This window comes from Prinia subflava, chromosome 10 (assembly GCF_021018805.1).
Source record: "Prinia subflava isolate CZ2003 ecotype Zambia chromosome 10, Cam_Psub_1.2, whole genome shotgun sequence".
Classification (NCBI taxonomy): Eukaryota; Metazoa; Chordata; class Aves; order Passeriformes; family Cisticolidae; genus Prinia; species Prinia subflava.
In genome coordinates this window covers 10,273,460-10,297,531 of record NC_086256.1, presented here as the reverse complement: position 1 = coordinate 10,297,531, position 24,072 = coordinate 10,273,460, and the positions used below count along the sequence as shown (strand labels likewise).

General features: G+C 48.4%; 1 protein-coding gene across 9 annotated transcripts in view; it reads left to right on the top strand.

Moving 5' to 3' along the window:
• The window catches only part of ST3GAL3 (ST3 beta-galactoside alpha-2,3-sialyltransferase 3), a 182,780-nt gene extending 158,930 nt beyond the window's left edge, over positions 1 to 23,850 (top strand). For all 9 annotated transcript variants that reach the window (XM_063407265.1, XM_063407262.1, XM_063407267.1 and 6 more), the window contains 2 exons: positions 7,454 to 7,600; positions 19,962 to 23,850. In XM_063407265.1, coding sequence (XP_063263335.1) covers positions 7,454 to 7,600; positions 19,962 to 20,051 — 237 coding nt within the window. In that variant the 3' untranslated portion in view covers positions 20,052 to 23,850. The remainder of the gene's footprint in view (positions 1 to 7,453; positions 7,601 to 19,961) is intronic.
• The last annotated feature ends 222 nt before the right edge of the window (positions 23,851 to 24,072 follow it).

Genomic DNA, 24,072 nt, shown 5'->3' with positions numbered 1-24,072 from the left:
ACTCACACTCACAATGAATAGTGACTTCTCTCTGGGACTGGTAAAGCTTTTCAGGAGTTTTCTTCAGTCCTACTGAAGTCTTAAGAGTGGGAGAGCTGTTCCATACTGTATTGGACTTCTCTTTCTTGGGATAAGCTGATGATAAAGAACAAACTTTTGGCTCCTAGCAATGTCTGGGGGAAAATAATTGTTAATGCCTGAAGATGGTTTAGCACAAAATGAAAAAAAAGATCTCGTAATACCCTCTTTCTGATTAAAGAATTCTAAGGTGCAGGGTGCAGGGTTGGCTTTCTCACTAGCCAAATGTGATTTTTGTTCTGGTGGAAGTTCTGTATATACAGGTCTTTGGGGCTTGAAACCAAACATCACTGGTATTGCAGCTGGTGGTTCAAGCTTGCAGTAGCACCCCTTACACTGCAGGCAGTTTACTGGGGGACAAGCACAAGCATCAGCTCAGAGGTGTCACTGCAGGGTGCACAGACACCCCTAGGGATGGTGACTGCTGTGTGCCTTTGGTGTGAACTGCATTGTCCTGTCCAGTCAGGAGCCCTCAGAGCCATTGGAGCAGTGTCTTTCTGGCTCCTCTGGGAGGCCTGAGCCTGGTGTGAGGCAGAAAGGAGAGCACTTCAGAAGTCTGAGGACTCCAGTGCAGACTGCAGTGTTTGTTTCTCCCTCTGTGCTGGTGCTGTGCATCCATGGATCTGTTTATGATTTAACCCAACTCTGTAAGCCTCTTGTTTGTTCATGTACTGGAAATGGTTGAACCTATAAATGAAAAAGATAAAGTATCCTTCTCTGGACTTCACCCAGCCTCAGCACTAACCTGATGAGGAGGAGCCATGTGCAGGAGGTGTTACCAAGCTGATTCAGGCACCCAGCCATGGATTAGCACCTCTGTGTAGTGCTGACAGCTCAGGGATTAACCTCTGATGCTGGAGTGTTAGCACATTCTGACCAGGGCTTCCCATAGCTCTTAGATGGCTTTTCCTGTGGGCAGGCAGCCTTTCTGGAGGTGCCAGCAGGGATCCTTTGCTCCTTAGGCAGTTTTCAGCTCCCTTGTCTCATCATCATGACCTTTTCTCTCATGAGTTGCCCAGGTGTCAGCAAACTTGGTCTCCTGAGCTGTTCTTACTGGACTATGACTGTGTGAGGGCTGTGTCTTGGAACCTGTTGTGTTTTTGTGGAGTAGAAGAGAATTGGGGATGGTGGGAGCAGAGCAGTCTTCCACTTAATCCTTTCCAGTTATGTGGTTCTCCCTTTTTTGCACCCTAATGACATCTTCTAAAGCAGGTAGAAGGACAGATAAGGAGCCACTGCAGCTACAGCCAGTTAAATGTAGAGACTTAGTGTCACTGTAAAGCTTTGGGTTTGCAAGGCAGCACATCTGCTTTGTGGGCTGGGCTGTTCCCCTGCAGTGGGATCAGTCCATGAGCTGCTCAGACAAACCAGTACTGGGGAACAGGTAAATGCACAGCAGCCTCTTCCTGGCACAAGCCCAGCCACCTGCCTGTGCACATGAGATGACAAGGGGTTTGCTTCTCAAAGAGTAGACCATGAACTCCCATTTAACATGGGGTGAGCATGTATGTTCTTATCACAGAGCAGGTAGAGTATAGGAAAGTCATGCCCTTGCTTGCCTTCTGTGAAGTCCTTAAGTCCTTTAGAAATACTTCCTGCACTGCACAGGAATCTGCTCTATAGCAAATGGTGAATCAGAGCTTTTGCATCAGTTAGATGTGGTCAAAAATACCTGGACTGGGCTTAGGTGTTCAGGAACTCAGCAGGGAAGTGGCAGAAGGGAACCTGCTGGGCTGTCCTGTCTCCAGCCACCAGCTGCTGGCCCTTCCCTTTGCTCAGCTGCAGCCAGCCAGTCCTGCAGGCTCTGTCCCTCTCACAGCAAGGGATAACCAAGGGAGCTGAAGGAAGGGCACTCAGATGCTCTCCCTTCTCTTTTGCAGCCACTATTGCAGCTGTTTCTGTCCATGGCTGGAGGTAGCTCTAGGAGCAGCAGTGTGGATTGTAAGCTCCTGTGACAGGGACCACTCCACAGAATGCCAGGCACTTGCCTGCTCACAGTGAATGATATTAAATTGCTTTCTATGCCATATTTCCACACTTTTCAGCTAAAGGAAACAATGGGTAGGTTTGGGTTTGCTCCAATGCAAACATAAAGAAACGAAAAGGAAATATAGTGATTGTTGTGTATGTTGTGATGACTATTATAGTTTTGTTCTGTATTTCTTTGGTTTTGAAAACTTCATTGCACTTAGGTGATCACATCTGTAACTGATAAAACTAAGGTAGGAATATTTCCCAGGTAAGCAAATTTTGGGTTTTTCCTCAAATGATTTAGTATAGTAGTCAAAACAATTTGAATATCCAGGTGCATTATTGTTTGTAGGGAGTTTATTCTTCAGTAACACTTACCCTGTTATTGAAAAAGGTAACAATTGGAATAGTCTGAACAATCCATAAGTCTTACCCTGAACTAAGTAAAATCCCATAAATAACTGGAATTCATTTAACATATTAAGGGAGTCAAATATTTCTAAAAACAGATTTACAGCAGTCATTTCCTTCCAGTCCAGCAGGCAGTGACACAGGAATGACCCAGGCATGGAATGAAAAGCAGCAAGAGCTTTTCACATGCACCAAGCAAAGAGCAGTTCCAGCCGTGGTTCAGTCACCAGCACTGGGTCTTCAGCACAAGCCCACGAGGTAATGGGCAGCCTCAACAGAGTCCAGAGGAGTTCCAGTGTTCATTTCTGCTGACTGACTTCTTTCCATATGTGAGTAGAAGTCAGTCTTTAAAGCCTCTTCAGGGGGCAGAATGGAAGATGAAACATCAATATCTTGAGGTGAAGCCTTTTGTCTTCCTGCTTGCAGCAGAGAGCAGTGTAGGAGCAGTTAGGAGAGCCTGTCCTATGTCTGTGCTGCCAAAGGCATTTCTGATCCCCTGAAACTGTCTGTGTTTGCACTGCACAGAGCTTGCTCTGGTCCCTGACACAGCACAAGGCCAGAAATCTTTGCCTGTCTTGCCTTTACACTTTTCTCACCAAGATCCACCATATATGTGCTCTCCTTAACCACGGAGGACAGGTACCCCTGGAAGGAGCCATGCTCCAGAGGCTGAGGCAGGCTTTGCCCACACTGCTGTGGTGACGTGTCACTCACCACTGCTGTGTTTTCTGCTTCTGTTTGTCACGCGGTCTTTTAGTGTCATCCCTGGCTCATCTGTCAGTCTGCTGTGTCCTCTCAAATGGGACTGGGCAAAGGGCTGATCTCTGGAGAGCATTATATTAGATATTACATTTTCCATGTGTTTGGTCTTAGACAAGCAGCTAGGCTTGAAAATGTGGGCTTTCAGTTCTGGACACATTATCCAGTGATGCTGCCCTTGTAGTTGTTTACAGGTGCTGGAGAGGGGATGCTAAGCCTGGTACCTCCATGGGCCTCAGCCTGGTCAGAAACCATTGACACACAGCAGGCAATGCAGAGCTTGCAAGGCCAAGCTCAATGCTTGTGACAGAGAATTGTCAAGGGGAGAGGGCTGCTGATGATTTCTGGGCTTTGCCATTCCCAGCTTACACCGCTTGCTGGGCAGCAGTTCAGGTCAGGGACTCATCATGGCCACATCTGCAGCAGTGGCCGTGTTGGGTCATTCCAGACAGCCCCATGGTCTAACGTGCCCTGGGCAGTCTCTGTGCAGCTGGGAGGATCCCAAGAGGCTCCTGCCTCAGGGCTGGCTGCTGTTGGGCTGTAGCTCCTCAACCATTTGGCTGAAAGCGGCACTGCTTGGTAATACAGGGACACCCAAGCATGCAGAGGGCCATGAGCAGGAAGACAGCCTTTGAGCTGGCCTAGCACTAGATTATTATTATTCCTGAGTTGAGATGGTGGAATTTTGGGGGTTTTGTCTTAGCCAAGGCCTCAAATAACAAGAGGCCTGCTCAGTTGTTTGAGAGAGTTTTATTTTCATAATTCAGCACCGGAGGTGTGGTGGTTGCTTTGGTATGTTTTTGGGGCACAGCATAAGGGTGTCTGTGGTGAGATAGCACTGATGCACTGTGCAGGGCATAGCAAGCCAGATTTGGCACAGCCATGTCCATGATGCCCAACTTCTTATGGAGTGATCTGTCCCCCAGGTTGCCCCATAGGTTTTATATGGTCCATTAGGTCCAGATTAGAGGTTAGCAGCTGATGAATTTATATGTACAGTCAGGAGAGCTTGGAAGCTGTGTAGATGCAACCAGGGAGTAGTTATAGCCATTTCCTCTCTAAAACAAGTCTCCTCTTGTTTGCCACATCTTTGCTAAGAGGAAAGGAGGGGAGACCCCTTTCCCTTGGACCTGAAGAGTGCTGCTCTGTTGCATTCTCTGCAGCACAGCCTGGGACACTTCCCTAGATCTTGCAAGGTGTTGTCTTTCCCAAGCTGCAAGCTGGGCATGAGGCAGGGCTTCATTTTCAACAGGGGGCAGGCGTTGCAGAATCTCAGCAGGCTGCCACAGGAGAAGAGGGCTCAATTTCTGTAGTTTAAACCAAATCAGGACTAAAGTACTGTACTGACTTATTAATGACACTTAGTTAATCAACAATTGTGCTTCTTTAATAGTTTTGTTCAAGGCAGCTCCTTTTTCTTCAAAACTGTCTAATTCTCCAGTTACTGTTTAATCCCCCTTTTTTAAAGATAAGCACTTTGGAGCAAGTGTCCCAGTTACATGTATGTGATTGGGCACGCATGTGGGTGCCCACAGACTTTCTACCATGTTCTTCTGTTAGGCAGGGGGTGTTATCCACACCATTTACAGTGGGTAAGTTTCTGGAAGCATCCCTGTGCTGCCCTAACGCTGCCCTCAGTGAATAGCAGGGGTGTTAATTTTGACAGTATTTTCAAGAGGCATCTCTCTAGCCCACAGGATTCTGACTGCAACTGTGAGATGTGAGGCTGCATCTCACCAGTGAAGGATGCAGAATTCTGTCTTCAAAGGGGACACATATTAAACTATAGCTACCACAGTGTTGGAGGTGCTAACATCAATAAGGCATAATTTAATTAAGAAACTGTCATCAGATCATCAGTTTCCAGATGTGATTTTTAGGGCAATGCAAAAGTATTTTGCTAAGGATACCTGTGAATTTCTGATAGTTGTAGGGGCCAAATCAGATATATCTACTACAGTTCAAGAGGTTAGGAAGGTAGGTAGTCTCTGGTATTTTAATCATTTTTGAGAGCAGAGCAGGTGGTATTCAGATAGTGGCATGTCAGGAACTGCTGAAGAACAGAAGCAGATGAGAAAATTACCTCCTATTTTTCCATAAATACCATTGGATGTATTATAGAAAGAATAAAGTCAGGCCGATATTTGGCGACCAAAGGAAAGTTTACTTTCGATTTCTGTCTTCTGTTATTCCCCAAACAGAGTATGCCTGAAAGAAAGTTTGGCTGTCCTCCCGTGAGGTTGGGTAGTGTGATTAATTCTCTGTGGTTTGCAAGACTCACATTAGAAAGTTAGCTCTTAAATGTTAACTTGGCCAGGGAAATTCCCTCCAGGCAAAGACCCTGCGTCTCCCTTGAGCGGTACCGTGGGAATGGGCCCAGTGCAAGTGTGGGTGGTGTTAACACCATCATGTTCCCAATGACGACACAGTCTCAAGGATGTAACCATTTACTCACTGTGTTTTGGACACTGTAACTACAGCTCTGCTGAGGGAAAGGGTTCTGTGGCACGTCCGCTTACCAGCTGATGCAATTCCAGCGACATACAAATGTCATCTTCTATGCAAAACACAGAGCTGAGAAACCAGAATTAAAACTGTCATGTCTGGAAAGACAGGATGTTCTTGGATATTTTGAAATTTGGGGCAGTGTTCTTATCCTTGCCTAATAAACTTTTCCCATTTTTTTGAAACCCCTACTTGATTTTTTTTGGTTACCAGTGAGTTAACAGTTAACTAAAGTAACTAGAATAAAACCAGTATTGTTTTTGTGAGTATCAGCTGAAATTAAGTAGTGAGAACAAAATTATTCTGCTGGTTTTCCCAACATCTAGAACTGGAATAGGAAGATTTAAGATCTTGTCAGTTCAGATGTGCTCTGTTACTGTTGTGCTGCAAATGTTTGAACTTAATGTCTCATTGATTTAGCCATAAGCAGTTTTTGCCTGTTTGTTTTAGATTAGAGTCACTAATAGAATAGAGTCACTCCACTGTAGTGGAGTCCTACATAGCACGCGAGTTGTGCTCCCAGCTCTGCACATCTCAGCTGGGATAAGGGTGGCATTCTTAATTTGGAAAAGATTGTTCTTCAGACTGGTCAGGCAATCAGAAGTGAGAAGGTCATGTGCCAACAAAAACCAGTTCCTTTAAATGAGAATCAGAAACTCAAAACATTGTTCCCAACCTTTTTGAACATGCAATAGTATTGCTCACCAGTTCAGGGTAAACCATTGTAAATGAAAAATATAAGCATGCAGTTGGTTTCTACATCTCAGCTAAGAGCTGTCAGCCTTGGTGAGTGTCTGAGCATGTCCTCTGAATTCGTGATATTTTCGATACGGCCAGTGTGGATACTCTACAAATGACGATGTGGGTGGATTTCTCGGCCTCTCCCTAGCCCATGGTGCAAAGTTGCCTCTGGATTTATGTGGCTAAAGGGAAGCTATAAAAGTCAGTGAGCTAGGATTTTACACTGGAAACACTGTGCTGTCCCAGCAGAACACACAGGAGCTGCTGTCACGGGGCCTTGGCAGAGCCCAATGAAATGGGAAGGGCTGAGGCTGGACTTCAGAGCAAGTTACAGGTCAACAGATTGGAAGGGACAGTTGGGGCGTCCCCTGGATGCTACCACCCATCCCTGACTGGCTTCCCACTGCTCCTTGTTCTCTCACTGTGTGGTTTGGAGGGAATGGCACAGGCCAGAGTGCCTTCACTGTCATGGTGCCCCTGGGCAAAGGAAGGGATGTTGGAACACTGCCTGATATTCTCTCCATCTCCCAGAGCTGTTTAACAACCTTAAACTGCTTTTACTATCAGTAAAATAAAGAGTTTGTGCTGTTCCTCACTTTTGCTCCTGTATGGTGACCTGTTTGGGGTAAGTATTCTTCCTTAGCCTAGCTGGAAGCCAGTAATGTGCATTAACATTGTAACCCACTATCTGTTTTAATTTCAGAAAGCTAATGTATCCCCTGGGATTCATCCTCCAGCTCATTTGCTGCCCTGTTCTCAGGACAGCAAAGTTGTGGAAGGGGAGTCTGACCATTTGCATTAATTTCCCTACAAGTTGGGAGGCTATCAACCCTGCAAGCTGGCAGGTTGAATATAGCCAAACACCACATTCCTGATTTTCTGCTTAGTAGCAGCAGTGCCCCCGTGAGCAGAGAGAATAAGAGGAAATCTTGGATCATAAAAATGGCAACCTGCTAATGACTTCCCTTCCTGCTTTCTCTCCTCTCAGAACATCCCCACCTTGGGAAGCGTAGCAATAACCATGGCGCTGCACAACTGTGATGAGGTGGCGGTAGCTGGGTTTGGCTATGACATGAGTTCACCCAATGCTCCGCTGCACTACTATGAGAACATCAAGATGTCTGCCATCAAAGAGGTAGGGAGCTCCTGCCAAGAACATCCTCCTCCCCAGCCCGCCGGCCACCTCCACTCCAGAGCCTGAACGCGACCCTGATGTCAGCTTACAGCTTTCCTGTGTGGGTCAAAACACAGCTCCACCCATGCATTTGCCTGTAAAATTGTAGACATTCTCCCAAGCTCAATGTATGTTAAAAATGGTTATTACTGCTGGGAAACATTCTCTGGAATGTGCATATAATGTAATTTCTTCTTTGAGCGGCAGGGAAAGGATTCACATGAATGTTCACTCAAGAAGGGTGAAAGGGAGCGGTTCTGCTGTGGGGTTGAAAAGATGTGCCCTCTCCTGCTTTTTGATCCATTGTATTACTCTCTAATCCATAGGCTCCTTTTGCAAGGTGATCCCCTCCTCAGGCCCTGGGAAGCGTGGGGGAGGTGAGACCAGCCTGTGTACCTGAGCTCTCAGCTGACTGTTCAGCAGCACCTCGCTGGTGTAAACACACCTGGGCTCTGTGGAGACTGCTCCGTAAAGACAGGTCCACATTAAACACATTTTCTGCTACTATCACAGTGAGAAAGCATTTTTGGAGGAACAAAAGCTCTCATATTGCTATAATGCAGCAGTATAGATGCCTTTAGGTCTGTCCATTTCCTGTACCAAACTAGAGCAAACTTGGACACTGGTCAAAGCTTCTGTAGTGGGAAGGTTTGCTGCTTTTTTGGGAGAGCTCCTTCTTTCCCAGCACAGATCTTCCTAAGATTGTATCTCCCTCTTCACTGAATAGGGAAACTTGCTCTATCCTACTGCACACTGTGAAAAGTTGTCTTGTTCATGGACAGTAGCTGTCTCCTGGCACCTGCCATTTGTTCACCTCAAGCACTTTACCATTGATTCAAACCAGGAGGGAAGCTGGGAAGTTGTATTTTTCCAAATCACAAGACTGTCTTAGTACTCTCACAGGCTGCAGGCTGCATGACCCTAGGCAGACTGAGAGGAATTATAAATCAGTGATTACTCAGCTTGAGAAATGAGAAGAGTATGTTTAACTATCAGAGTAATGAGACTTTGGAACAAGCTCTCAGCAGAGGCTAAGAGAACAAACTGAATTTAGGAAAAGGTTGTGAGGAGGTCCTCAACATTCCAAGGGACTTGGCATTGTGGTCCTGAGGTTCCTTCTGGGCGCATGGAGAGGCAAGAGACTGCTTAGCTCAGTGGAGTAACCATGGATTTAATCAGTCCTTGCTGGGAAAATGAGTGCCTATTTGAGGATTCAAGGGGTATGTCCAGAGAAGTAAATTGAATTGAGGTGATGTCTGGCTTGTGAAATCCCTGAATGGAAAATAGCTAAGCAATATCACTTTTGCAGTAGTAGAGGAGGTATCACCACCAGCTTGCCCAGTTCTGAGCATCTGTTTATAACCACTGCCAGGGACAGGACCCTGGGCTCCCCAGACCCAGGTCTGAAGCACTGCAGCTGGTCCCTTGGTGTTTCAGCAAAGAGATGGCTACACCAGAGTGAAAATGGCTGCAGATGTCTGAATCCAGAAATCAGTACAGAGACTCTTCAGGAAAGTTTCAGGAAAAGCTTTTGGTGCCACTGCTTTCACTCTGGTGAATCAGCTGCCTTTGATGGAGAGTCACTCTTGCCCAGTTGTTCCTCCTGTCTCATAAGGATGTCAGTCCCACGGTCAGCTTTTGGACATGGGGACACCTTGCCAAGCTTGTTTTACAACCTGGTGTGTCTCTGTCCTCAAGGATACCACTGGAGCTGACAAGAATGAAGTCTTCTTGCTCTTCATTCTTACACAAATCAATGGGAGAAGTTGGCAAATGAGTTGGATAACAGAATCTCTGGCTGAAGCTGCAGGTCCACATCACTTGGATCTCTGATTTTGGAGGCCAGCACCCAAATGAGATCCAAGGCCAGTGGAAGGCTGGAGGAGGTCACTCTTGGACATTCTCTGTGCCTCAGGAATAGACATTGCATGGCACAGGACAGTTTGGTGAGGATGAATACGTGAAATGCAGCCAGTAAAGTCTCCCAGACAGAGCAGTGGGTGCCTGATTTGCCAGGCCTCTGCTGTCTGGAAGCCATCAGTCATCATGTCCAGGATGTTCTGTACAGAAGTGAGGGAGCGCTGAAAGGTTCTGGTGGAGCCTCAGTAATTCAGATGTCAGTGGATTTGTTTCTTCAGCCAGGGCTGTTGTTGAGAGCTCTGCATCCCAGCAGAGCTGGTTCTAGGAGGAAAGTTCCTGTTCCACTTGAAGGCTGGTTACCTGATACGTGTCTGCCCATCTAATGCTCACATCCTCACCCACAGGCTCCTCTTACATTTCACTGCCCTGGTACAAGAAAAGCCATCTGTTCCCAAGTATCAATAATTAATGCTCCTCCTGCCTCTGCCCCTCCCAATATGACAAATTGTTTGTGATATTGTGGAATGTGAAGAGCAAAGAGAGGATCACATTTCTTTCTCTCCTATTTAATATTAATGGTAGCTGGTAATTGTTAGTCATCTGAGGGTGAAGTTGAAAGGTGAAGGCCATAATAGCTGGGTTCTGTCTTCTGCAGTTGCCTTCAAAGAATGCAGAAATAGAGATTTGCCTCCCTCCAGACTGGAAGCACCTGCTTGATGGAAGACCTGTGAATTGGGAGGCTGGCCTGAGCTGGTACCTTCTGTCAAACCTTGCCCTTGGCATTAGTGAAAGAACACTGACCCAGAACCAATCTCCACCAAGGTTTTTGTCTGTTCCATCTGCTCTGACACCCAAAGGTCCAAGAGCATCCACAGGATTTTTCTCAGTGTTACTTTGGACCCCTGGGATTGTGTCCAGGCCTAGTTCTTCCTGGTCATCCTCTACATTTTAGCCTCTAAAGGAGCCACTAAAGCAGGCTATGCCTTGCAATTATGCAAGTATCATCTTTGTCCTCTGCTCTGCAGACCCATGGAGGCTGGAGTGTGTTCATTCCTGGGAAGGGGGATGGAACAGTTTTGCTTAAATAGCATCATCACAGCACTGAAACGACTGCAATGGGATGCAGCTGTTCCACCACAATGAACATCCCAGGTAGGAACCCCTGCAGTTTGACCAGGCTTCAGTGGGGCAGAACCTCTGCTTCTGAAGTTCAAATCTCTTCAGTGACTGCCAAGCTCCTCCAGCCTGAATGTCTTAAAATCTTCAGTGTTTAAGCCTGCAAAGCAGCTGCAGGGAAGCACTCCAGCTCCACCCTGAAAACATCACTGTCTTTACAGAGGAAATGTAAACACCAGCAGTGTCCTGGGTCTGGAGATGTCACGTGTGTGTGGATTGTGGCAGCCTGTCAGGTAATATCCCTCAAGCCCCTTCCCTTGCCTGGTAACTGCAGGGAAAATGGGCCTGCTGGTGAGCAGGAGTCCTCTCAGCAAGGTGTGTCACTGATTTACACTTGAGGCTGCTTGACATCTCTCTGGACACCCTTGAAACCCTGTGACTCATCTCTAAGCAATTTGTTCTGATTACATAAAAAAAGCCAGCAAAATGCACTCAGTTGCTCACAGCTGGGTGGAGAAGCCTCTCCCATGCCAAGACTGAGGTGATAAAATCTGTGGAAATGAATCTGATTTTTCCTGTTGCTCTGTGGCACTGGCAACTGAATTTCCTAAAGGAGAAACAGCCATACCCAGTCCATAGTTTATAGCTCGGCCTGTGCTTTCCCCACAGGAGTAAAAGCTCTGAAGGTCCAAGATTGTGCTGCTGTTGCTACCACAGCAGCCAGCTGCCTACACTGAGTCTTCCAGGATGTCCAACTCTTGAGGGCTGGGCAGGCATTTCCTGCCCCAGAAGAAAAGGCTCTGCAAGGAGGCAGATGCACTGGAGCTTGATCCCTGTTAAAAGTCAAGGAGAAGTGTATGGTCTTGGGACTCAGTTCAGCAGTATGGCTGCAAACACGTATGGATTCTCCTGCGCTTGGGAATGCTCATCAGAGTTAATTTCTCCAATTAAGTACTGGATAGCTTCTTGACCCTCTCTCCTGGGTAGCTCAGTGTACTCTGGCCAGGCAGTGCTGGTGATGAAGATCCTTTTCTGTTCCTCAGTGTGCTCTGGAGAGCTGGAAGCACACTGGGGTGGTGTTTTCAGTTTCTGGTGTGAGCTGGAAGATCAATGCAATTAAAATTGTACCTCAAGGCCAGTTCTTCTGTCCAGCACCTTCTCCCCTGGTCTCTCAACTTCTCCCTGCCATGGCTGGGGTGCAGACCCCTGGCCTGCACTCCAGCAGGAGATTTCTGGGTGGTGTCAAGACAAACTTTGTACTCTGATCTGTTAGTGAGACTCCAGTGCCCAACAGAACCAGTGCTGTTGTATAAACTCTCATGGGTGATTTGTCAGCTCTGATCCCATCTCTTTGGTTTAGCTTACCAAATGCAGAATGTCCAAGTGTGTCATCTCTGTTCAGGTTTTTTTTTGTTTATTTTCCCTATTCCAAATAACTTTGCAACAGCTTCTTGTCCCCTGCCTGCTTCCATGACTGCTGCACAAAAATTTGAGTCTTTGCCAAGGTGTCTGCTCACTTGTTTCTGTTTTCATGGCAATGAATCTATCGACGCTGGATTTTCATATACTTTATTGTATTTTTATGTCTTGCTCAGGTCCTGTAATGCTTCCTGTCCAAGCACTCCATAAAAATGTATTTTTATCACAGGTCACTGTCTTCTATTAATGTAGAAGTGTCAGACACACTGGGAACATAGCAAAGGAAATGTGGAAATGGTGGTGAGGAAAAGGAATAATTTTAAAATAGAGTGAAATAGAAATTATTTAAGGATGGGAAAGTGACTGTTTAGAATAGTAAAAACAGATCCATAAGGAGCTTATGAAACTGAGAGAGCAGGGGGCTGTGCTAAATCATGGGAACGAAGCACAGGACAGTCTCCCAGCATCCCTCCTCCATGTGCTCTGCCCCAGCACACAGCCTTCCCAAGCCTCACGATCCAGAGGTGAGCTCCTATCCCCTGGTCATTTCTTGCAGGAGCAAGAATGTGAGCAAGGAGTTACCTCAGGTGCCACACAGGAAACATCCGGGGCTGTCTTCTCAGCAGCTGGCTGCAGACTGCCTCACACACTTTTGAGAATTAAAAAGGGCAATTCATGGTTAAAAGCCACCCTTGCTCCTCCAGAGCTTGTCTGCAGCACTTGTGTCCCACAGCGGAGCTGCTGGCGGGTCTCCCTTTTTCTGTAGGAGCAGGTCAGGCACCAGCAGCGCTGCTGGAGGTGTCAGCTCCTTTGACACAGCTGTGCCCAGCACCTCAGTGCCTCATTGCCTGACCTGAGGGGGAGGTGTCCTGGCAGCCTTTGATGGCTTCTTTCTGATCACTGCCCCCTTCCCCAGCAGGTCTTTGTGGGATCTGAGGACACCATCTTGTAACACTTCTCATTCAGGCGGTGTAAGCGCTGTCACAAGGGCCAGGGGAGGTGGCCTGCAGCATGCAGTGACACACAGCTTTGTCTCTGTCTCTCCCCAACAGCAGCTACCTCTCAGAATAATCCACAAACATCGAGTTTGGAGTCCTGAACCAGAAAGGCACAAACAATAGTGCTTTATCATCATCTGGGCTCTCTCTGTGAAGCCGCCTTTTGCATTTTAAATCAACACAAGTTGCTTGGGAGGGGGTGGCAGGGCTGCCTCAGGCTTCCAAGCACCTTAAAGTTTGTGGTAGCCAACAAGAAGAACAAAACTCCTTTGAAAGCCGGGCAGATGTCTGGCGCGGTGATTTATAGACTGAAAACATGGCTATTGGAGCCTGGCTGATGAATTGTGATTGCAGTGCAAGGAGTGGTGCAGACTGAAATGGAGGTCAGCTTTTGAGGGGGAGGTTAGGGGCTGGGGCAGGGGCACCTCTGAAAGGGCAGTGCTTTTTCTTGGGGCCGGCAGTGATGACTGATGAAGTTTATACATTTTTGCCTTTGTTTAAAAGCCACCTGTTTGACAGAGTTGGGGCTGAGCAAAGGCCTCACATGCTGTTCCTGTGCATAAGGACTGTGTCTATGTAACAGAAATGTGGAAAAGATTGTTGGAATAGCAGCCCTGACTAGAGCACAGGTATTGCCTTGTTCAGAAGGACTGTGACATTCAGGATGTCACTGTGCACTGGGAACAGCAACAAAGGTATGGCTGTAGAAGGCACAAAAACAGAACTGGGATTTGGACAAGATCTCTGTAGGAGAAGGCAGTAAAAGATCTACAGAGGTGTGTTAGACCTCAGCTGCTGACCCCAGCATTGAACACAGATGTCTGTAGGGTGCTGGGTGCCCCCAGAAATGGAACTGCCATGGATGTACAGTAGGACTGTCAAAAAGAGAGGTATTCTCTTTTCCCAGGTATTATCCCAGGTATTCCCAGGCACAGTGGCTGGCACAGCTCTTCTCACCAGCTGGGAGGGCACGAGAAGAGCTGTGGGCCTTTCACAGCTGTTCTTAGCATGTAGGAAGAGCTTGCAGAGGGACATTTTAGGAAATAGCCTTTGATCAAGTGCCTTCATGGTTAAATTAAACGGAAAGCTAAGAGAAGGGGTGATATAACTCAGATTTTGCTCCCAAAAGGAGGGAGCTTGGTAAGCAGGGCTGTATATAGACTCAGCAGTGGTGGCAGGGTGCTCAGTGGAATTGGGACATGCGTGCAGACTCTGACCTCTCTGAATTTAGGCTTAGCCTTGGAGAATGGGCTACTGAAAGCAGAGTCACTGAAGAGCTCATGGACTCATTGTAGTCTTGAAGTCTTGTTTGTGAAAGTACAGTAAATATCTGCAATTCATATTTGCAGCAAGGGGAAAACTGGCAGAAAAAGGTTGTAAATATAACTTCCAAAGAACTGTTTCAAAGTGGCGTTACAAGTAACAGGAGTGAGGAAGAGCGTCAGAGGACTTCACTCCTGATGGCTGGAAGGGACAGAGATAAAGTACAAACCAGCAGAAGTCAGGTTCAATTAAATGTTGCAAAGGAAAATTAGCAAATACTGAACAGTGTCACTGACAAACAATTAATAAGGAAGCAAGGAAAGAATGATCAAGACTGACATCCAGGGAGGTGAAGGAAGCAGAAGGATTAAAGTAGGAATCACATGAATATGTATATTACCTCTATCAGGATGATATGATGAATGTGAGGGAAAGGGTCACTTATGGTGAGAAGTTCACAGAAAACAAAAATTACTGGGTCAGCACTGAAAGGCAAAAGCTGTTGAAGCTAATGCAGTAGGTGTGAGAGCCCAAGAGATCTCTGTTCCACTTTGAGCCAATTAAGCTGCAAGTCCAGAGGAAAAGGTCAACAATAAATCTATCAGGTTTCACAAGATTAGCTTGTAGGGAGCGTAAAACTTTTTTTTTTTTTTTTTTTTTTTTTTTTTTTTTTTTTGATGGGGGGCTAGGTATGGAATCAAGTCAAGGAAAATAATCCTGTCAACTTCAGAACTCCTTAACTAACCTCAGAAGTACTATTCAGAACTTCAGAGCAGAGTTTGAATTAAAGAATAATTAAATCCTGAAAGCAAACACAACGTGGATTTACCAAAGGCAGGTTACAAAACCTGATTTTATATTTTTATTTGATTAAAAAAAAATCATTCTTGGGACAGAGGAAGTGTAGTAGTCCTGCCTGTCAGAAGTTCAGTTGAGCGTGCAATAATATCTGTGTGAGATATTATTAGTTAAGCTTCAGAAGCCACGGTTTGGTGCAGCACCTGTAAATGAATAGTCTCTTTAAGAGAGAACACAAAAAGCAGCACTGAATGGACAGCTGGGAGTTCCTCTGCAGGAGGTCATGTTTAGTGTTTGCTTTGATGATTTTTGGCACAGAAGGCAATGGTGTGCAAGTGGAATTTGTGATGAGACAAAACCAGGTGTGGTCAATACAAGGGAGGATCAAAATACCATCCAGGAAGGCCACGAGCACCTTGAAGAGCAAACTGGGTGGCATGAAACCTAAGAGTATGAATGGAAGGTCATGCTATTTGAGGCAATAACAGATATTTTGACTGTTATCTGGGATAGCATTATTTGGCAATGGCAGAGGAGGAAAGTGCTTAGATAGGTACAAATAAATTACAGAATAATTCAGGCTGCTAGACTGTTACTGGGAAAAAGAAAGGCAGATACAGCTCTGGAAAGACTAAAGGAAAGGACTTCTTGTGGAGAGTGGGAATTGCCTCTGCATGAGGCACTGGTGAGCCTTTTTTTCTAGTTCATGAGAAGTAAATATGGAGTAAATAGGGACAGAGGGAGCTACTATAATTCTGTGAGATTTTCCAGTCTTCATGGTGTAAATGAACAGCTTGTTTTGGTAGAAGAAAGACGTTGGTTGTTTGACTTGGTAAAATGAAGGCTGAAAAGAGATACAGTTTCTGTGTGTGTGTGTATTAAGAGTAAGCAGGAATGAAAACAGCTGTTTGAAATTTAAAGTTGATGTAAGAATGACTGGGCATAAAGGAGTTGTGAGTAAATCCCCTAAAGACAAGAAGATGAGGGCGCCCAGCCATCCTTTTTGTTTCATCTGAATCCCAAGGGGGTTCAAGCAGACTGGGGCAGTCTGACAATGAAAATTAAGCAGCTCTAGAGACAAAGCAGTGAGGGTTAAAGACAAAGATAAATTAGCACTGGTGGAGACTGGAAACCGACTGTTGCCAGTGAAGTAGCACCTCTTGCTCTGCTGGGGTTTCTGTGCAGGTTTTTGTGGAGAAGTGCTGCTGACGTGCAGAAATACAGAGGATGTAACAGAACTGAGAAAACTCCTTCTCTACAACTTGCTGTTTTTCTTGAACGCATTCCTCATTGACTTCACTCTCTCTAATTTAACCTTCCTGTATTTTAATTGCAGCATGCTTGATAAGACTAATGTGGTCTGAAGCTGAGGCATTCCCTGATTGTAATTGATTACAGACGGGGAGCTTACCTTCTTCATGGGTTGGTCTCTGAAACATTTGCTTAGGCTTAAAATATTCTACTTGGCTTTTCTTGAAGTGACAGATGATGTTTTGTGCTTCTTTGTGGAATTGTCAAGATAAAAAGGATAGGTGGTTTGGGGCTGCTGCATTTGCATAACCCTGAAAAGTGGCTTTAACTGATGATAAATTTTCATCTAATAACTGTGACCAAGTGCTCAGAGCCACTGCCACCTCCCTGGGATGAACAGCCATAACAGTGCTCTGGTACTCTGCTCTCAAACAGAGTAACTCTGCTCCCTCTGCTTCTCTCTCCACTGGAAAGAGCAAACATCCACTACTCAGAGAGAGACCCAAAGCACAGGAAATCTTAGCCTGATCCCCGGAGAACAAGAAGGGGTCTGGAGCCTCCTGGGGTGTTCCTGCTGGAACTCTCAAAGTTCATTACCCCAACCATGGGCTCAGGCAAGCAGCCTGTTTGATTCCACAAGTGGAAGCTGCGTTGGATGCAAGCAGCAGAGGAGAGAGAGGACAGAGCCAGTCTGCCAGGTTGCAGCAGTGGTGGTGATATGCATGGACAGGAAGGTGGAGGTGACAGTGAATGCTCCAAACTGCTCCAACACTGACTTTGAGGTGCAGATTGACAAGGAAAGAGCTGGAGTTTTCCACTGGCACTGTGTGCTATATAAGGTGCATACCCAGGGTGCTATTTGAGGTGTATACACCCTGAAACCTTCTGGAGTTTAGGGTGCATTTTGTTGCCTTTTCCTGTCGGAGCAATGGGACTGAGGTGCCTGCTTTCCTGTCAGCTTTGAGAAAATTGCTCTGGCTCTTGTCCCCACTGCCGCTGCTAGTGCTGGAATGCAGCTTCCTTCGTCTGGTCAGCTCTGTCTGTCAGTGGGGTGAGTGAGTCCCTCTCCTGTAATCAGTAACCCGAGCTGGTGTGGAAGACATGCCTCATCCCTCCTGCCCGTGCTGCTGTCGGGCAATGGGGGAGCAGCACTGCAGTGAGTGCCCTGATGGTGCTCTTTGGGAGGGATGAAAGCCTGTTCTCACCAGGGAACCTCTTCCTATGTGGGCTTACATTAACCACAAAACATTGCAGAGCACTGAGGTGGACATCACTGAGATCCATGGATCAGGTGGGAGGCTGAATTGCCTTTCGTGTGACTGTCTGCTTGTAAAAAGGAGTTGGTGGCAGTGCCTGGGGTGTAAGGCAGCCTGGATGCTGAACAACCACAGGCTGGTCTTGCCAGCAGCTTTGTGGTGAGTGCTGGAGCCATACCTAGCTGTAATGTGAGAAATTGCAATTGTATCACCCAAAGTTTTGTTATCTAGCTCCTGGGCTTAAATTCCTGCTCCACTTGTACTTTTCACAAGCAGATTTCCTCTTGCCATCATATAAGGCACTTGCACGTGGCCTCAGGTGATGTTTTAGGTGGTTTGAGTCTGCCTGCAAGTGGCTGCCTCCCCAGTTCATCTGTACAGAAAACACAAACAGGAACAGTTGTCCTTGCTGAAACCAGTTGGCTTCTCACACTGTGTGATGAGGCTAAAGGCGTGGAGGAGGGCTCAGATTGTGCTCTGATCAGGCTCCTAATGCTCCAGGCAGGTTTCAACAACAAGCCTAGCCAGAGGCAAGTGAATGCACTGAGACTCGGTGTCCCAGTGTGGCCTCTGTGCCAGCAGGCAGTGCTGGCTGCCTGTGGGCAGGAGCTCACCCTGCACTCAGCTGTCTCTGCCAGGGCTGAACCTTCCAACCAGGGGCTGTGTTGGCAGCAGTGACCCTGCTGCGTGGCAGGGGCCAAGCCCAGGGCCCCCAGCTGTCATGGCACATGTGGAACTGTTTCCAGCACATTGGGGGATCCTGGCTCTCTGGCTCCAACACACGCTCAGCCCTGCTCTCCCAGCTCTCTCTGTGCCACCATCGTTCCCACTGTTGCTTCCTGGAACTGATGCTTTTTTCCTTTCACAAGGCTTTGTAACCCTTATTCACAGTGCCACTTTTCGGTTTCTGCTTTTACATTAGCCAAGCACTGAGTTGTTTCAGGGCAGCATCTTTTCAGTTTAGATATAGAGCCTTATGCAAAGAGCACCAACACAGTTCTCATGTGTCGTCCTGTTCCCAGTAGTTGTGTAGCCTTTCCAGCGTTCAGGTAACAGTGTCACTGGAAGCAAAGGAAGTCAAATGCTTCTTTTGAACACAGGTTACCAGGTAATACCTGCCTGAAGTTTCTTTAGCAGCTTTAGCTGTTGTCATTCCTGTGCACTGGGGGGATGGAAGTGGCTTGTAAATGCGCAGTAGCAGCCAGGAAGACATTTCCAAAATGTGCCGGAGATCTAGAGAGGGACCTTCAGTGCCTTGAGCCTGTCAGCCCACTGTGTGCACATCATGCCTGGGGCTGTCAGTGCCACACAGCATTCATGGCTGAGAGCTGCTTGTCCCAGACAGGACAGGGCAGGACAAGCAGGATGACAGAATAACATGCACATTGTGCATGATGTACACAACCACTGCTTTGCAGGCAGGTGCCCACAGTTTGGCAGTGGGTAAAGTACATTTTGATACCTATGACAGAGTGCTCTCAGTGTGCTCATGGGGCTGATGATTTGATGGTTTGAGACCATTTCAGGTAGGCTCCTGTAGTGTGATTTTGTCATGGTCCAGATTGTATTTAGAGTTCAGATTACCTGCTGACCAGAGCACCATGCCAAAATCATGTACTCTGATTCTTGTCCTGTTGGGAGATTTTGGGTAAAGTTGCTTTCCCCTGTTCTGTTTGGGCTTCATGGTGTGACAAACCACTTCTGCTTTCATTAAGTGCTTCAATAGTCTCAGCACAGGGGGGTGATGGCAGGTGCTGTGATCCCAGCTCAAGCCTGCTGCAGGGAACACATCTGGGTGGGCCGACACAGCTAACAGCAATCACTGCTCTGAAGTGCCTGCTGGGAGTTGTGGCTGTTTCCCCCTTCACATTGTATTAGTGGAACCTTTAGCAGGTGATTTCCTCCTGATTGAGCTAGCAGAAGCAAGACCCAGCTTTGATGGGGATGGTCTTGGGGTCTTTCAGCTGCTTGCACCTCCATGCACTGGCTGTGTGTGGTGGGCACATGTCATGCCCTTGTGTTCTGTGCCAGCTCTGTTCCCTGGCACAGACCATCACCAGTGCTGTGCTCTTGGGCTCCTGTGTGCAGCAGCTTGGGAGGGCACATCTGCTCAAGGGACCTGGATTGCCCAGATCTCACCATGCCAAAAAACTTCCCCCAGCCCATGGGGAAACTTTCTACCTCAGGTACACAGGTCTGACCATACTGTGTCAGCTTTACATAAGAGAAGGTCCTTGGTGTGCAAGGGCTCTTCTGATCTACAGCAGAATCTGTGTCCTTGACAGTCTCCCAAGCATGAAGGACAGGAGCATGCTTGGCCAGGGTAGTTGCTGACCTCCTGTCTCTCTCATTTTCTTCCAGTCCTGGACGCACAACATCCAGAGGGAGAAGGAATTTCTGAGAAAGCTGGTGAGAGCCCGAGTCATCACTGACCTAACCAGTGGGATTTGAGTGGCTGCAGCCACAGTGTCCAAGGGAGGAGATGAAGACACACTGCAGCTCTGGGAGCAGGCACTGGCAGCCCACTGCAAGAATCCCACCTCACTGAAGATACACAGAGATGCCCAGGTGCTCTGGGAAGACCCTCTTGCACTGCCAGTCTGCACGAGGGTTACATCTCCCACCTCCAGGCCTAGACCTGGCAGGAGGTGGGCAAGGGGCTGAGTGGACAGTTCTCGAACTCTGCATCACAGACAGATCTTCTGCATCCTGAATTAGACAGGAAAGACTCAGGAGAGAGAAGAAAGGTTTGTGAGTAAAATTAGTGCCAAATGGGAGGTGATGCTGCCCCAAGGCAGCAAAGCCTGAATGTACAAAGTATTATTTTTTAAAAGACTCTGCTGGAACCATACTAGAAATACCAAGGTACAAGGCAAAGTCTGCTTGTGCACAGCCCTGCAAAAAACCTGGCCTCTTCATGCTCCATCTGCGTTGTCACCGGCCTCAGACCTTTCCGCAGGAAAACAAATCCATCCAAAACTTTGGTGTCATTGGTGCTGCTACAATTCGAAGGGAGAATGATGGCTTCCTCTTATTCTCCACTTGGAGCTTCTGGATGGAGATGAGCATGGGTTTGTTTTTCTGCATTTTTCCTCACTTCCTCCACAGAGGCAGTAAGAGCAGCAGCCACTGACTTGGCTGTGTTTTTCATAGCCATTTGCTCTGCCTCTGCCCTGACCCCGAGGTGGAGCAGGCAGCCGGTGGCTTTCTCCGCCTGCAGCAGACCCTCCCCACCCTCTTGCCTGTCAGGATGCAGAGGAGCCTGCCCCGTTGTGCTCAAGGCTTTCAGGCCTCTTGGTTTGTGCCTGCTGTGCAGGGCCCCCGTGGAGTCCGTGCAGACTGGTGTCACTGTTTCTGGACAGCATCTCGCTTTGGTTTTGTGTGGGAGGGGAGTATTTATTCTTTGGAAGGAGGTCAGATCTTGAGCAGAGATCTCAAGCTTTACAGTTTGAGAGCAGACTGCTGAAGATGTTTGTTATATGTTCCAGACTCGATCATGTTCCCTATTTAAGCGACGTGTGACCTCAATGATGATGGAACCTGATGGGAACTCTCACCCTCTGCTCGGCCCCTGCTCACTCCATTTCCAAGCTCCTCCCGTGCTGCTCTAGCACTGCTGCTCCTCCTGCTCTCAGGAGCACGTCCTTCCTTCGCCGTCCCAAGATGCACTATTTGCACATTTGATTTGTAGACGTATTTCAGAGGAGCTGGAATAAACTGACCAATGTGGCCAAGTGCGAGGGCAGCAGGGTGGTCTCATCCACCTGAAGAGCATGGGCAGAAGGGAGATTGCCAAGGGAATGAACAGTTACACGTGGAAAGTGGCTCCTGTGCTCTCCTAGCCTGGAGCAGGCTGGAGTGCACTCACAGGCACTGTCCCACAGCCAGCCGGTGCTGGGGTCAGTGGAGGGGGATCCCAGAGGGGTGTGGGTTGGGCTCATGGTCCTGGCACTGTGTCTGACGTAGCCCAAGGATTGCAGTCTGCCTTGCTCTGGACTGAAGGGAGCATGACCCTGGCATGGGCAAGGAATGCTCAGAGCAGGGTTCGTGTGGCTCCTGCAGACCAACTCTGTGCCCACTGCCTTGCAGGGACTGTGACTTTGGACCTGAGAGCCTCCAGGGGGTGTGCAGGAGGGGCAGGCAGTGACCTGGGCGTGGGGCAGACAAGCAAACTGTACAGAATGGTTTGAGACCAGGCTGCTCCCAGGACGTGGCACTGAGTGCTGCTTACAGACCAGTGAGGGATGTGTCCCTCTCCTGCCTGCTGTGCCTATAGCCAAGGAGCTTGCTCAGGGGTAAGTAATGCCCAGCTTCTTGTTGTGGCTGCGCTTTCCCTTGTCATCTGGGAGCAGCTCAAAGATCCTGCTGCTTCTGGGCTGCAGAAGGTATAGTGGGAGGCTCTCCTTCCCTTTACCCTTCCCATGTGTCATCTCCACTGCTCTGGATCTGGCTAAGGCTGTGGCTGGGGAAGGGTTGACATCCACTCTCTGTCTTGATGCTTTCAGCAGCTGCCATGAAAGCCCTAGGGCTGTATCCATGGGCTGCAGTGAGCTGAGATGCAAGAGTGGGCAGCTGCACCCAGGAGGAAGGAAGGGCCTTTGGTGTCTGTGCTGAGCTCCTCTCCACCCACTGGGGGAAGGACCCCCACAGAGGATTGTGATGGCATTAATTTGATTAAGACTGCTTTATTGAACAGTACAAAGCTATAGGGCACTTTTATCTTCCAACTCAGTGGCTCCAGGTCCAAGGACACTGCTCAGCCTTCCCTGTCATCCCAGCTCTCCACCACAGCCATGAACAAGTCCTGATGGGAAGCTGACCCTACAGACCAGGGAGATGACTCCAAGCTCTTTCCTCCACCTTGACAGGGATCTCCAGGGAGAAGAGTCCAAGTTGAATAGCTGAGTGCATGGCCCAGACTGACTGTGGTGGGCCAGGACCACCCGCATGTAGAAGGAAAGAGTGTTTGGGGACCAAGACTCTCCTCTAACTCACTGACACGACAGAGCAGCCCATGGCCAGGTGATGGGGCTCCAGCTCCAGGAGCAGTGCACAGCACTGGGTTTTGCTCCTGGGTGCCATTCTTTTGGCTGCCTCCCCACGAGCACCTGCAGCCACCTCCCGCCCTTGACACGCTGCAGCCCTGGCAGCTCGGAGCAGTGCCCGCGGGTCAGAGCAGGGTCAGTGGGACGGATGTGAGCCTTGGCCTCTCCCTCACCGTGACTCACCTTGTCAGATTGGAAGGGAGAGCCCAGGGGAATTCTCCACAGCCTAAATATAGAGCGGGGTTGCCTGGTGCCTTGATGCGCTGTGGTGCAGAAAGGCTGCTCGGGTGGCAGGGAACCTGCCTAGAGACAGCCCAGGGAGATACAGGGAGATCAGAGGCCAGTGACCACAGTGGGTTTTGCTCCAACTAGTGCAGAGAGCAGGTCTGGGGGGCTGCAGGGCAGCCTGCATGTGCTGCTCTGGAGGACAGGAGCTGCCAGAGAGCTGCTGCTGCTGTGCTGACCACACCATGGGCTGCTTGTGCATTTGTAGCAGTGCCCACCACACTGGCATTGGGCTCCCACCACCAGCTCACCCTGTTAGGCCTGGCCATGCTGTGGCCTCAAGCTCACACATGCCAAAGGTAAGCACCATGGCCAGGTAGCATGAGGCAGCAGTGGGATCCAGCCCAGCATTCCTCATCCCAGCATCTCTGGGCTTCCAGTGTCTCCTTCCTTGAAGGGAGAAGTGGAGAGGCCCTGCCTGGCCATGCTGTGCTACCCCTCAGTGTGAGCACTGCTGGGAGTGGGGGAAGGTGTCAGGACAGGGGCGTCTGTGTTAAATGAGGGCAGTTGGGTTTGGCACGGGCAGAACTGGGCATGGGCAAGGGCTTCCAGAGTGTTTGGCAGGGAGGCAGCCCCACGCTGAGCACAGTGTGTGCTCTCAATCCGAGCATGTGCCACTCACAGTATTAGAGACGTGTCCTTCAGTGCAGGAGCCCCTCTGGGGCCACTGCCCAGCCCCTCTGGGCTCTGGCTCCTTGCACAGCCTGCACAGGGTCTGGGAAAGGCCAGTGCATTCGCCGGTACTGTACCAAGCCAAGATGCAAGAACTCAATGAGTTTTTAAAATTAGTTTTAGTTTCTGCATTTTTTTTTTAATTTCCCCTCTAGGCAGGGAGGGTAAGAGTCTTGTAGGCTCCTCCAAGCCGGCTTATGTCACATCAATTCTGTCATATCACAGAAGCAATAAAGCTATCAAACAAGCTTGGCTGGCCTCTTTCTTCTGCTGCCTTGGGCCTTTTGTATGGGAGGCAGAGGGATTCCCCTGGTTGGGCTGTCCCCTGCCTGGTTTCACTGCTGACTCCAGAACAGTAATCCAGCTGCCAAGAGCTGCAGCTGGCCAATGCCAGTGGCCTGCTGCTGGGGCCAGGACAGGCTGTGCTCCTCCTTGCAGGTGACTTACTTTGAGGGGTGGGAGAGGGGACT